This window comes from Bufo gargarizans, chromosome 2 (assembly GCF_014858855.1).
Source record: "Bufo gargarizans isolate SCDJY-AF-19 chromosome 2, ASM1485885v1, whole genome shotgun sequence".
In the NCBI taxonomy this organism is placed as follows: Eukaryota; Metazoa; Chordata; class Amphibia; order Anura; family Bufonidae; genus Bufo; species Bufo gargarizans.
Genome location: NC_058081.1, coordinates 613,546,734 through 613,561,081, shown reverse-complemented (window position 1 = coordinate 613,561,081; position 14,348 = coordinate 613,546,734). Strand labels below are relative to the sequence as shown.

The 14,348-nt window shown below is 45.4% G+C and overlaps 1 protein-coding gene across 1 annotated transcript in view; it reads left to right on the top strand.

Moving 5' to 3' along the window:
* Window positions 1-9,081, top strand: part of PLOD1 (procollagen-lysine,2-oxoglutarate 5-dioxygenase 1) — a 37,005-nt gene extending 27,924 nt beyond the window's left edge. Inside the window, exons 16-19 of the mRNA XM_044278319.1 lie at window positions 2,348-2,452; window positions 5,122-5,268; window positions 5,662-5,787; window positions 6,328-9,081. Of these exons, the coding sequence (XP_044134254.1) occupies window positions 2,348-2,452; window positions 5,122-5,268; window positions 5,662-5,787; window positions 6,328-6,483 (534 nt within the window). The 3' untranslated portion in view covers window positions 6,484-9,081. The remainder of the gene's footprint in view (window positions 1-2,347; window positions 2,453-5,121; window positions 5,269-5,661; window positions 5,788-6,327) is intronic.
* The last annotated feature ends 5,267 nt before the right edge of the window (window positions 9,082-14,348 follow it).

The window sequence follows — 14,348 nt, the reverse complement described above, 5'->3', positions numbered from 1 at the left end:
AAATCTTGCTTTGACATAAATATTCGCACCCTTTACTCAGGATTTAGTTGAAGAACCTTTGGCAGTGATTATGGCCGCCAGTCTTCTTGGGTATGATGCCATAAGGTTTGCACACCTGGATTTGGGGATTTTTTTTACCATTCTTCTCTGCAGATTCTCTAAACCTCTGTCATGTTGGATGGGGACAGTCGATAGACAGCCATTTTCAGGTCTCTCCAAAGATGTCTGATTGGGTTCAAGTCAGGGCTCTGCCTTGGCCACTCAAGGACATTTACAGAGTTGTCCCCAAGACACTCTTGTGTTGTCTTGGCTGTGTGCTTAGGGTCATTGTCTTGTTGCAGGATGAATCTTCAGTCCAGTTTGAGGTCCAGAGCACTCTGGATCAAGTTTACATTAGGAATATCTTTGTACTTTGTACCATTCATCTTTCCCTTAACCCTGACCAGTCTCCCTGTCCCAGCTGCTGGAAAACAGCTCCACATGATATTGCCACCACCATGCTACACTGTAGGTATGGTATTAAGCAGTACCTGGTTTCCTCCAAACATGACGCTTAGAATTGAGGCAAAAAAAGTTCAGTCTTGATTTCATCAGATGAATCGGAGAATCTTGTTTCTCACAGTCTGAGAGTCCTTTAGGTGCATTTTTGAAAACTCTAGGTGTTTTTTTTTTTTTTTTTACTAAGAAGAGGCTTCTTTCTGACCAGATTGGTAGAATTCTGTAGTGATAGTTGACTTTGTGGAAGTTTCTCCAATCTGCACACAGGATCTTTGGAGCTCAGTCAGAGTGACCATTGGGTTCTTGGACACCTCTCTTACCAAGACCCATTTCCCCCGATTACTTAGTTTGGCTGGGAGGCCAGCTCAAGCAAGAGTCCTGGTTGTTCCAAACTTCTTCCATTTAAGAAATATCAAGGCCACTATGCTCTTGGGTACTTTCAGTGCAGGATACATTTTTGTATCCTTCTCCAGATCTGTGCCTTCACACAATCCTGTCTCTGAGCTCTACAGGCAGTTCTTCTCCACATAGTTTGGTTTTTGCTCTGATATGCATTGTCATCTGTGAGACCTTATATAGACAGGGATGTGTCTTTCCAAATCATATGCAATCAACTTAATTTACCACAGGTGGACAATCAAGGTGTAGACACATCTCAAACATGATCAAGAGAAATGAGAGGCCTCCAGGGCTAAATTTCAAGTGTCATAGCAAAGGGTCTTTATAGTTATATCCATGCAAAATTTTAGTTTTTCTTTTCAGTACATTTTTAATTCCAAACTTTCTGTTTTCACTTTCTCATTATCTGGTATTGAGTGCAGAATGATGGGAGAAAACTTGATTATTATTATTATTTTTAGCACAAGGTCGCAACATAAGAAAATGTGGGGGGGATGAAAGGGTCCGAAGATTTTCTGAATGCATTGCAGTCTCATATTAATGAAAATTACAGGTCTAAAAAAACATCTCCATCAATGGAAAAAAAAAAGATATGGTCCTCAGAATGTGGCAAAATAAAAGAATCATTTTTTATTTAATTGTGCATGAGTAGTAAAACATAAAGAATAAATTTTGTATCAGCTTAACATTTTACTTTGGTATATAATACCATTAGTTGGCTAAGGCTACCGCCACACTTGCGGTAGCCTTTTTTCGGCAGGCTGTTCTAGCGGGGGAACAGCCTGCCGGATCCGTGCTACCGCAGGTCCAACGTGCTGGTGGAAGTCCACTCCAGCCCTATTCCCTATAATAGGGGCGGACCGGGTTTCCGACTGCAGCACGGCAAACATGCCGAGAACAGCCTGCCAGAAAAGGCTACCGCAAGTGTGAAAGTAGCCTTACTTTGTTTGCATCAGAATTTTGTGCCAAAGTTTTGGAGAACATTGTCACATCTTAAGACATTCCCTCTTAAGCCCCTGTTCCTCTAAGTCATGGCCCTTATCTGACAAGTTGACAAGTCTAAAACATTTACTAAATGTGGTGCAAATCATATTCGCTAGGTTTTGTTTCTGGTGTATTTTAATTAGTAAATATCCACCAGTGTTACAATGGCATTTTGTTCCATTTCTCCCTGAAAGAGTTAAGAAAAATGAATATGTTCTCTCTCTCAAGTCCCCCCCCCCCCCCCCACCAAAATAGTGACATTACAAATTCGATCTCATCCTACAAAAACAAGCCCTCATACAGCTACGTCAATAGAAAGATTATTTTGGTGCAGATGAAAAAATGGCTGTGTGCTAAAGGCCGAAATAGGCAGTGTGTTTAAGGGGTTAAATATTACAGTTCGGAAATTCATTATTTTTTGTGATTTGTGTATTTTAACATAAAAATTGTTTTCTCTACTGCTCAGCCATGTCCAGACGTGTACTGGTTCCCAATATTTACTGAAACAGCTTGTAATGAGATTGTGGAAGAAATGGAACACAATGGTCAGTGGTCAAAAGGAAACAACAAGGTAAGGAGTAGTCAATTGCCTTAAAGGGAACCTGTCACAAGGATTTTGCGCATAGAGCTGGGGACATGGGCTGCTAGATGGCCACTAGCACATCTGCAGTACCCAGGTCCCATAGCTCTCTGCGCTTTTATTGTGTTAAAAAACAGTTATGATCCATATGCAAATGACCTGATATGAGTCCTGTAGCCGGAGAGGAGTCAAGCGGAAAGGAGCCCAGCACCGCCCCGCGTCCTCCGAATCTCCTCCTTACTGGCTGACGTCACAGAGCTGGAGCGCCGAAATCTCGCGATGCGCGAGCTAGCGCATGCGTAGTTCGTTCCCTGTGCTGATGCCAGCACAGGGAATGAACATGATGCCGACACTGCGCATGCGCTAGCTCACGCATCGCAAGATTTCGTCACTCCAGCTCTGTGACGTCAGCCAGCAAGGAGGAGATTCGGAGGACGCGGGGCGGTGCTGGGCTCCTTTCCGCTTGACTCATCTCCGGATACAGGAATCATATCAGAGGACTCATATCAGGTCATTTGCATATGGATCAAAACTGTTTTTTAACACAATAAAAGCACACAGAGCTATGGGGACTGGGTATTGCAGATGTGCTAGTGGCCATCTAGCAGCCCATGTCCCCAGCTCTATGCGCAAAATCCTGGTGACAGGTTCCCTTTAAAGATAATCTGTTAGCAGTTTTGACCCAGCGTTAAGTAGGGGCCACAGTGATCTGGATAATCAGATCTTTATTGGAGCTTTTATTATCTGCATGACTAAGAAACAAATATTTTATTCCACTGGGCACATTCCCTTAAGTGCCCCTAAGATGGCCACTCACTGTAGCGTGCTGCAGTGGTCTCCTAGTTAGACTCAATGGGGCAGATTATCATAGACTGGCGGTCCCTGCACCTATATTGATATTTCAGTGGCATAGATTTCGGTGTTCTTTTAAACCATAAAACTGTTGTAAAAGATGATAAATATGGTTGGCCCCTCCCCTCCCTCATCACGCCCTCTTTTTGGAGAAAGTGGCAAAGGCGGCCGAGAAATACCATTTGTGCAAAAAAAAATTGTGCAAGTGGTGTTGAAAAGTCACAAACATGCAGTTTGCAACTTTTTCACACCAGAAAAACTGGCGTATATTTATGATAAGTTTGTCACTATAATTGTTACTCAAAGCAGAGGGGTTGTCAAACCGCTCTGTTCACAGTGAGGAACTGCCCCCTTATAGGTGCACAATATGTTAGAATAGTAGAGCAAAAGTTCAGTAATCCCAGTCCTGCTGGAAAAAAAAGCTTAACCCTGCAAAACTGCTGACAGACCTTATTGAAGTTGCTGACAGACCCACTTAAGTGGGGTTTTCAGTACTTAGATATTGATAATTCATCATAATTCATCAATATCACAGGTCCGACACCTTGCACTCCACCTTCTGGAAGTTTCTTCCATCTGTACACAAGATCTTTTTTGCTTAGTCAAATTGACCATTGGTTCTTGGTCACCTAATTTACAAGGGTCCTTTTCCACCCATTACTTAGTTTGGTAGCCAGCCCCAGGAAGAGTCCTGGTTGTTCCAAACTTCTTCCATTTAAGAATTATGGAGGCCACTGTGCTCTTGGGAACTGTCAGTGCAATAATATTGGTTATACCACCACACTAAGGTAGATGCGTGGCGGTATATATTCACACCCAAATTAAAGCAGAATTATTTTGTGAACTGGGTATCTTAAAACATAACCTTTACTAGATCATTTAAAATATATAATAGGTACCACTGGGTGAGAGACAACAAATAACATGTACCTCCACTATTATAAATCACATTAGGTAAATAAATGGGTGGATCTTACCACATCTTGTGGATTCCACAACCTGTGGAGGGCGGTCCTGGTAGTGGGTGGTAACCGGAACCTGCGTGACCAAGGTGCTGATGTCTGGTGGCAGTGTTGGCACTCCTATTACACCCTATTATGGCTTTCCTACCTATAAGAGGGCTAGGGGCTGTTCTAAACACCTGCCTAGCACACATGGAGCACCCGCCCAGACAGGGGCGACCCCATACCGAACCTTTTCCCTCAGTATGGGCCTAGTACTGCACTTGACCCTAATTACAAAGCCCTACATGCCATGTTTCAGTCTTGCTTTTCAGACCTCATCAGGGGACTTCACAAAAGTATTCAGGGATAGCTAGAAATAAAGTTACAAACATACACTGAGTATAGGTCACATATACTACTGAGTACCAGGTCTTAAGCTCAATAAGGACTCAGATTACTTACTCAAAAGTTGAAGATCATTTTAGCCTTGTACTTTCACTCTGGATAGTGGGTAAAACGTATCCATGCCGTATCATGGGAAGTGTCCCATGTTAGCTGTGTGTCTCACCTCAAACAGTGGTGATTTGGGTGAGCAATTAGTGCTTATTGTGCACCTCCTTATATTACCCCACCTCCCAGTAGGTGTACGCCCCCCTGATTACCTGTCTCACCTGTCCGAAGCGGCCAGAGCATCTGTCATTGCCTGTGGAATGCACGCCACTCGTGATGTTATCCTTATAACTCGTCAGTAGTAGGTGCTGTTTTCATAGTTTAGCGCCACCTACAGTCTGCTGCTGGGTACTGCATAAAATAATGTGAATCTGATACTAAACCATCATGTTCCTTCTTCTTGAATCATTACAGGATGAGAGATTGCAAGGAGGATATGAAAATGTTCCAACAATTGATATTCACATGAACCAAATCAGTTATGAGAAGGAATGGCAAAAATTGCTGCTGGACTTTGTTGCGCCCATTACAGAGAAAATGTTTCCAGGTTATTATACTCAGGTAGGTATCACTGGTGTAGAGGAGTGTCTTTACAGTTGATTCAGATTTCACCAATAAGGCCATGGTCACCTCTGTGATAAAAGGATTGTTCCCTTTGGACAGTTCGTTTTTGTTCCCCAGAGATAGCTGATCACAGGATATCCCTCTGTTGACACCCCCAGCAGTCAGCTGTAATCTATGCGGGACCCAGGCAACTATGCAAAGGTTCAGTTCTCCTGCAGCGCCTCAACAGGGGGAATGAAGTATTACACAATCCTCACTGAAATGAATAGGTTGTGTAAGAGACACTCTTGGTAGCTACTCTCTTGCTGATAGATGAGGTTCAGCCCTCCTGTTAACTCAGAATCCATTTGCAAGGGTTTTGCATCCTTACCTCTGTATTTCTTTCTGCAGGCTCAGTTTGAATTGGCCTTTGTCGTACGGTACAGACCTGATGAACAGCCATCCCTTGTTCCGCACCACGATGCATCGACCTTTACTATTAATATAGCTCTGAACAGCGTGGGACAGGATTATGAGGTCAGTTACAAAGTTGCTTTGATAATTTTGTGTGGGTTGTAGTACGGTTTGTCCTTTGCACCATCTACGTAGTAATGCTACAAACAGTGATGGCCAGTTCGCATTGATCGCCCGCAAACATATGCGGGCTGCCATCTTTTTTCACAAGTCCGGCGAGGTACAGGTAAGCCCTTACCTGTGCGGCGAGCCGGTCTGAAAACAAATGCGGTCACCGGGAGCAGGCAGTTCCGAGAACAGCCCGATGAAAGCCCCTGGTGGCTGTTCTCAGAACTGCCTGCTCCCGCTGACCGCACTTGTTTTCAGACCGGCTCGCCGCACAGGCACAGGTAAGGGTTTACCTGTGCCTCGCCGGACTTGTGAAAAAAGATGGCAGCCCGCATATGTTCGTGGGCAAACAATGTGAACTGGCCATCACTGGCTGCAAATACTAATAACGAGGTCCTCATTTAATAAGGGCAGTGTAGTCCTGACCCCTTTAAATTTGGTACATAACCTCACTATGGGAAGAATATGTCGTTTCTAACCACTGTTCTTGTGCAGGGAGGTGGCTGCAATTTCATCCGCTACAACTGTTCCATAAGAGCCCCGAGGAAAGGATGGGCCTTGATGCACCCAGGACGACTGACTCATTACCACGAGGGACTCCCAACCACAAAAGGAACCCGATACATTGCAGTCTCCTTTGTGGATCCTTAAGCTGTACTTGTCTTACAAGAACTTTGGAGAAGTTACAATGTAACACTGATAAAGTATTAGGAGGCTGAGGCTGTATTAGCAGGACAGAGATTACCGGTTGGCACAATTAACATTATCTTTTTGGATAAGTACCTTTTATAATCTGTGAATTCGAAACGGTTCAGAGCGACTCACACTGGCTTGGCAGCGAACAAATGGCAAATACAAGAATGATTTGTCTCTCTCTTTGTCTTAAATCAGCCTCAGGTTCCAGATCTCCCTTCTGTATATTTAAGATAAATTTTTGTTATCATTCCATGTCTGTTGAGTTTTATGTAAAGTTTGTGGTGCTGTGTACACCATGTTTTTGTGGTAAATAGGGGATCTCACAAAATGTCAGTCCTGTACATTTCACTATGGAAGGGCGCACCCTGAGAATGTGACAATAAGGGGCAGAATAGTAGCAGCAGCTTTGTTTTAATAATAAAGGAAATTTAGTTTTAACTATTTTATATGTCAACTTGAATAACTATCCCCCTCCATCCCCAAAAGAGTAAATAAGTACCTTTTCATTGAAAAAAAAAAATGTTTAGCCTTTTTTCATCCTCTTATGCCTCTTAAGTTCTAGTCATCCATTTCTTGGCTATACAATTTCTTAGGAATGGTGGGTTACAAGCTACGGTAGGTGGCCCAGCATTATAGCTTCCACACGGTTTGATTCCTGAATGATATTTTTATATGACCAAATGTTCATCATATTCTTGATGCTATTCAATATGCCTGTAAAGCTGGGTGATATACAATGCTTTCTCTTGGAGGGAGATTTATTAAAGGGGGGGGGTCCTACTTCAGACTTTTATGGCCTATCCATAGGATATGGCATAAAAGTCCAACAGATCCAACTTCCACCTCTGGGACCTGTATCCATCTCAAGAATGGGGTCCTGTTTGGTGGCTGTAGTCTATGGAGAGATAGAAGTGGGGCCCCCATCTATCGGACTACAGTCTGAGATGGAGTGCCCCTTTTGAAGATTGACATTTTATATGCCAGACCAAAAACTGATAATTGGAGTGAACTGTGCCAAATTTATTAAACGACACATATCTTTTAAGAAATTTTCTAGCGTTAGATTGAATAGATTTGCAGCAAAAATTGCACCATTTACCTCCTTTAGTATTAATAAATCTGTCCAAAAGTTTTAAAACTCAACCCCAGTAAACCATATTCATTTTGCCAAACACAAGATAAATTTTTGTGCAAAAACTTGCTGCAAAGCTGTTGATAAATGACCCCCTTGGTGTTTCCAAGCAATGGCCTGAAGCAGGAACCACGAACAATCAAGAGTAAATCCATCATTACCCGGGGCCTGTAGTCACTGTTCACACAAGTGCTATAATAGTGCACATTTATTTAGTAATGCGAGCTAGGCATAACCAGCTGCTAACAGAGAGTCCGTTTATTAGGGTCCTTTTTACATGGGGCAATACTGATCCAAACAAGCACGGATCGGCGATATGGTTCTCGTTTAAAGAGCCTTTTCACATGGCCCAAAGCAAAGTGAATGGGGAACAAACAATAATTATTGCTATCATTCAATTTGCAAATGGTTAGCAGAACATACCGTTTCATGGTGCCTTATGCGTGACAAACACATGTACATGGGCCAGTTATTGGAAATGTGCATTCGTTTGAACCCTTGTTTCTCCTAATTAGCCCGATCATCTGCAGTTGTAAAAAGGCCATTAGTTAAAGGGGTTCTCTGGACTTTACATATTGATGTCCTGTAGGTCATCAATACTGAGATTGGTGGGGGTCCAACTTCAGGCATCCCCAATCAGCTTTCTGAGGACGCCTCCTTGCAGCTTGCCAAGCCGTCCATTATATAGCAGCTTTGCTTGGCATTGCAGCCCAGACCCATTCACTTGAATGTGGCTGAGCTGCCCCTAGGCCATGCGACCAATGAACGTGACGTCACATGGCCTTTATACAGCTGATTGGCAGGATTCCTGGGAGACCCTCGACGATCTCATATTGATGACTTATCCTGAGGATAGGCCATAAATATGTAAATCCCAGAAAACCCCTTTAAGCGAGATTTCCACCATGAGTTAATTAGTTTTTGAACAACTTTGTTCTGTGCTTTTTAGCAGTGTCTTTATATCACCAGCGAGAGATGCTTATTTATTGCCTTCCCTTACAGGTGTTCTCTGTGTGCCAGCATCATCTGTATTATAGTAAAAGTATATAAAACGTTACTGATACAATGAATTGGCTACAAAGCATAGAATAGGGAGCTTGTACATCAGAATGAAAATGGTTGCACTTGTCTCCTCTATGTTCGCTCTGCATTACGCAGTATAGCCGGTCAGTGACCATGAGATCCACCGAACAACTATTGTGCTCCTGGGTATGAGCTTTCGGGACCCGGAGCTTCTGAGATTGTGATATTTGTATATTGTGTAGCAAGCAGCAGATGGATCTCAGGATTAAATGGTCTTTTGCTTTCTGTAAACCATATTCTGGTCACAATCATCACGTCCACAGTGTCTCTGCAAGAACCTTTACTGTTTTGTACAGTTTGTTAGGACTTTTACATTAAAAGACTTGTTTTGTCTGTGATTTATTGTGTGTGTGATTGAGAGTTACACCTGATCTCATAGATTGAGCCACATGTAAACTTGGAGATGGACCTGGATAAATCTGGGCATGTCTTAGAAGGTTTTCTGGGATTTAAATCTGATGACCTATCCATCAGTATCTGATCGTTGGGGGTCTGACACCCGGGATCCCTGCCGATCAGCTGTTTGAGAAGGCACTGGAGCTCCTGTGAGGGAAAAACATATAGGGAAGTGCAGTAAATTCTAGGCTTCTCAGCTAAACTGATCTCAGACGCCTTGAAGTGGCAACCAAAATTTGAAAGATGCAGAAGGAAACTACTGTTCGAATGGATCGAAGAATTGCCCAAAAGGTTCAGCCAATGATCACCTCCAGAAAGATCGAAGAAGATCTAAAGTTACCAGTGAGTATTGCTACAATCAGAAGACAATTAGGTGAAGCCAAGAACTCCCTGCAAATTCCCATAGTTGAAAATAAGACATCCTGAATAAGTTGAAATTTGCCAAGGAATACATGGATCAGTTTGAATATATCAAAATACTCAAGGAGATCATTCTCTGGCCACTCCCAGGTTTCTGCTAGCCACCCTAAAAATTATAGCCATCTCCAAGTACAATACATTAGACTGTAAATCTTTGAGTTCTTGCTCCCCCATCAGTACAGATCAGGGTACTGGTTGGCTGGATGATCTGCCGTAGACCCCCGTGTGTATGTATAGTTATTCTTCAAACAGCAGATGGGTGTCTCTGGCTTAACTGACATGATCTAATTGTAACTAAAAAAATCATATATGAAAGTTGAGATAGGGGAGCTGTTTGTCCTCACCGCTGGTGGATGACTTCATTGTAGTAATGATAAGATAAGATGCATTTATTGTCACTGTACAATACAATGTACAATACAATGAAATGCCCTCTGGCTCTGTGCCCCCTCCATAGTAGAAATGCCCATTGTGCCCCCTTCACATTAGTAATGCCCTCTGTGCCCCCTCCATAGTAGTAATGCTCTGTGTGCCTCCTCTATAGTAATAAAGTCCTCTGTGCCCCCTCCATAGTAATAAAGCCCTCTGCCCCTCTGTATAAAAAAATAAAACACAGTAACTACCCACCTTGTCCCGCTCCTGAAGCTCACATACCTCTCTTCCCTGCAGGCACAGATCTCTCTGCAGCACTGTGTGGGCAGAGCTTATGCAGATTACCAGGCTGCAGGCTCCGCCCATACAGGCCGGCAGCGCGATCTGTGCCTGCAGGCTGAATAGTGAAGCTGGGAGAAGTTTTCCCAGCCTCATCATTCTGTGCGCCGCCGGCCTGAAGGAGGAGAGAAGGGCTGGGAGCTGAGTGGTGAGTGACAGGTCCCTGCGCTACAGCAATGAGCGCTTCCATCTGTATTGATGGAAGCGCTCATTGCTTCTGGCACCCACCTGAGAGCCGGCACCCTGGGAGGAAGCCCCCCCCCCCCCCCCTCTTAGTACGCCACTGACTCTAACCAAAGGAAATCATGGTTTTTAACCCCTGCCTGCCATTGGCTCCTTCCTCCTGACACCAAATGTTTTCATCACAGCACAGGGAGAAGCAGCAGCCAGCGGCGGTGCGGGGACCCAGGCAGGCTCGGACTGGCCCACCGGTGAGGCGGGGGATTACTCCGTGGGCCCCCAGTCTCCTGCGCCCGAGATAAGATGGAGGAGTAATTATTACTCCTTTCTCAAGAGAGATAATTATTGTAACCACTAGGTGGCAGTATCGCACAGTGATGCAGCTTCCTACTGGTGTACATTGTGCAGGAGGCCGCAGTATCATCTAGACTTCTGGTGCTGCTGGCTGTGAAGGAGGAGAGAAGGTGTCTGCCTCCTCCTGCCCTCCCTGCTGTCAGAAAACTGGTTGCTGGAGAGAAGGACTCCTCTGCGGTGCTGGGCTGATTTCTCAGGTGTGTGACAGTAGTGAGCTGTAGGAGACTGTAAGGGGGAAATAGGGGATTTGTTTATAGCAGACACAGATCTATGAATGTGTGCTGCTCTCTGCAGAGTTCAGAGTGGCATTGGGGGGACTCTGTCCTAGGTCCCCCCAATGCCTCTGCTTTAGGTGCACCCCCATAAGTGCCCCAGCTCCAGATGCCCCCCATGCCCCATTCTAAAAGCACCTCTAATGTTGAATCTTCTGAATGCTCTGAAAAAGCTTTTATGCAGACGGATCTGCGATCCGTCTGTGTGAAAGTAGCCTACGGACGCGGATGACAATCTTGTGTGCATCCGTGTTTTTTCACGGACCCATTGACTTGAATGGGTCCGCGAACCGTTGTCCGTCCCAAAAATAGGACAAGTCTTATTTTTTGGACGGACAGGAAACACTGACGCGGATGAACAACGGTGCATTTTTCGAGTTTTCAACGGACCCATTGAAAGTCAATGGGTCCGCAGAAAATCACGGAACAACGGACACGGATGCACACAACGGTCGTGTGCATGAGGCCTAAAGAGCAGGATATCCATATATGTGTAAGGCTACTTTCACACTTGCAGTAGCAGATCCTTGCTTACGCTAGCCCACTATGCCGCCGGAGGTCCGCTCCAGCCCCATTCACTATAATGGGGGCGGGCCGGAGGTCCGCCGCAGCATGGCAAACATGCCGAGAGGCGGCCGGACAAAAATGACAGGACTCCCTGCGTCACGGTGGGCTAGCGTTAGCACAGATGCGGCAGGCTGTTGCGGTGCAGTAGCCAGACCCGCAGGGTATTGCGATTGTGAGGTCACGGTTAATGGGCAAGCGAGGGTTACTCACAGTTTTGTAGGAAAACCCTGGGCAGGCATACGGCAGTGAAGGAGAGGCTGGCACAGGAGACCTCTGGGGCACACTCTATGTTTTGGGACCAGGCCTGATGGTGGATGAGGTGCCCTAGGTGTTGCAGGTGTTTATGGTACCTGGGGCAAGGTCCCTTTTAGAAACGTGACGCCAGTGTCTAACGGTGGCACACCGATTTATAGTTGTATTAAATGAGGAACACGATGGTATGGTGAACCAAACTTTGCTTTACTGGTGAAACAGTTCAACTTTGTACAGTTGGATGTCAATACAGTTCCATATATCAGGTTCACTCCACAAGCAGGCTTTTTACAATAATGGCAGGTATAATGTTGCTTGCAAGATACTCAGAGGGCAACAACAACACACTCAGATCAGGCTGTACCTTCTCCTCAGAAATAGTGTACACTGTTCATTTGAACTCCTGTCTGCTCTTATCCCAAGGCCCGGATGCCCTAATACTGGCTTTATCCTTGGTAGAAATCTTCCTCCCATATTTATCCTTGCTTTACACTTATAATCCTTCTGCCCTTCAGCTTACTTGGTTAGCTGGTACACTGGCTCTGCTTGGCTTGTGGGAACTGCAGGTTTCTCCCAGGAGGCAAACTCTTCTCTTGGGGTGACTCTTCTGAGCTAAACATAGGCTCAGGAAAACTTCAGGCAGGCTAGACTTCTGCACTAGCCTCCTGGTGGCAACTAGAAGCCTGGGCTGTCTAGCTGCATGTCAGGAGGGGGCCCTCAGCATGTCTCTGGCTGGTACCCTCTCACCTCTGTCTTCACAGACTCCTGACTACAGACCCTCTCCTCCCTGTCTGGGCTTGAATAGATATTACTAGGGGCTCCCTATCTCCCTCTAGTGTCTAGGATGAATAACTGCACCCTAATAGGCCTGTTGCACAGCTAACAGGGGAGAATACACATAAAAGCATATGAAAATACATTAAAATGGACTGTTAAACACACTGCCACTGTCCCTTAGGAGTAGGGGGACAACATGGCCCAATTGACCCTTGTGTAGTGCCCACATTTACCTAGTGGGACACTACCTACCCCGTTGCTGTGACGTTGCCCGTCCTCGGCGCAACATAAAGGGGCCCTGCCCAGCTGGAGACTGCACCTGAAAGACAAAAATAATGCAAAGCAGGAACACACATCTACATTTGCAAATACACATAAATATATCAGGCAGTTCCGCTGGCTAAGGAACTAGTCCGGTGAAAAGGGGAGTCGTTCTCTTCTCTCAGGATAGTATAAGGGAATAGGGGGCGCTGACCTGGTGCAGCGTGTCAAGGATACCAGGATAGTCCATAATAAAATACAATAGTCCCATAAAACAGCATCTCAGAGGCCCACATGAATTAGGGTAATCTCTGGGCACATCACTTTAAGTTCTAGGTTGCACATAAAAAAGTCACAGCACACAAAGTCCAAATAATTTAAAATGGCATGTAAAAGAAGTGCTGTAATGTCCCTTAATCAACCTGAAAAGGGGGTTAAAAAGGTTAAAGTGCAAATAAAAATAGGCACAACTTGGCTTTCAGAATAATTGAAGCAGGCAGGAGGTCCTGTAAACAGTATGGCAGCAGAGCAAGTATTATTCTCAATGGCCTTGCAACTGTCACTGGGCCGTGGGGAACTGGCAGCAGCTCAATGGTGCCAAAACAGAGGACTCCTGTCCTGAAAGGGTTAAATCTTCAGCAATTAGGGTCCCTCAGCAAAACAGATCATAACAATGGCATGGCAGGCCTACTCACAGGTGTATATCAGTTCCACTTTGAGCATCAGTGGCACATCCTGGCTCTGCTTGTAAATTGGGCCTGAATCGAGGATCCACATATGGCTGGGTCCACAAAATTGTATTTGGCGGCAATTGCAACATGAACGGTCCCCTTATAGGTATGGGCCCCATAGGCCTAGGGGTATATGCCACAGGAGGCCTTAATGCAATGAAAGGATCGCCGTCTCTGGGTGCGACCGCAGCAGGAGGCTCCATGGGCTCAAGTGTTACTGACGGTACGCGGCAGCTCCTGGCATACGTGAGTTTTCTTGGGGCCGCAATAGTGGCTGCAGCTACAATAGAGGGCCGGCTGGTAGGGATAGGCACCTTTACCTCCGGCTCAGAGACGTCTGAGTCGTTCTGTGCACCCTTTCTTTCCAGCGGCGGAGACGGTATCCTTGAGGTGGCAAGCCGGCGCAGGCCTCGCAATTGGAGTTCAAGTCGGATGATCTGGTCGTCCAAACTTTCAGGCTCTGCGTCGTTGCTGGGATCCTCTGTCATCACCGCAGGTGCAGGTAAGTGATCCGGCTTGTCTTGCGCGGCCGCTGCAGGTTCTGGTGCCGCATCCGCACTCTTTCCTTTGCGAATATTGTCCAGGGCTGTATGGAACGGCTTCAAATTTTCAAGTTCCCTGATAGTTTTCTCCCGGCGGGGCAGCTCAGGCGATGGGTAGGGGCTTACCCACTTCTCCAAGACT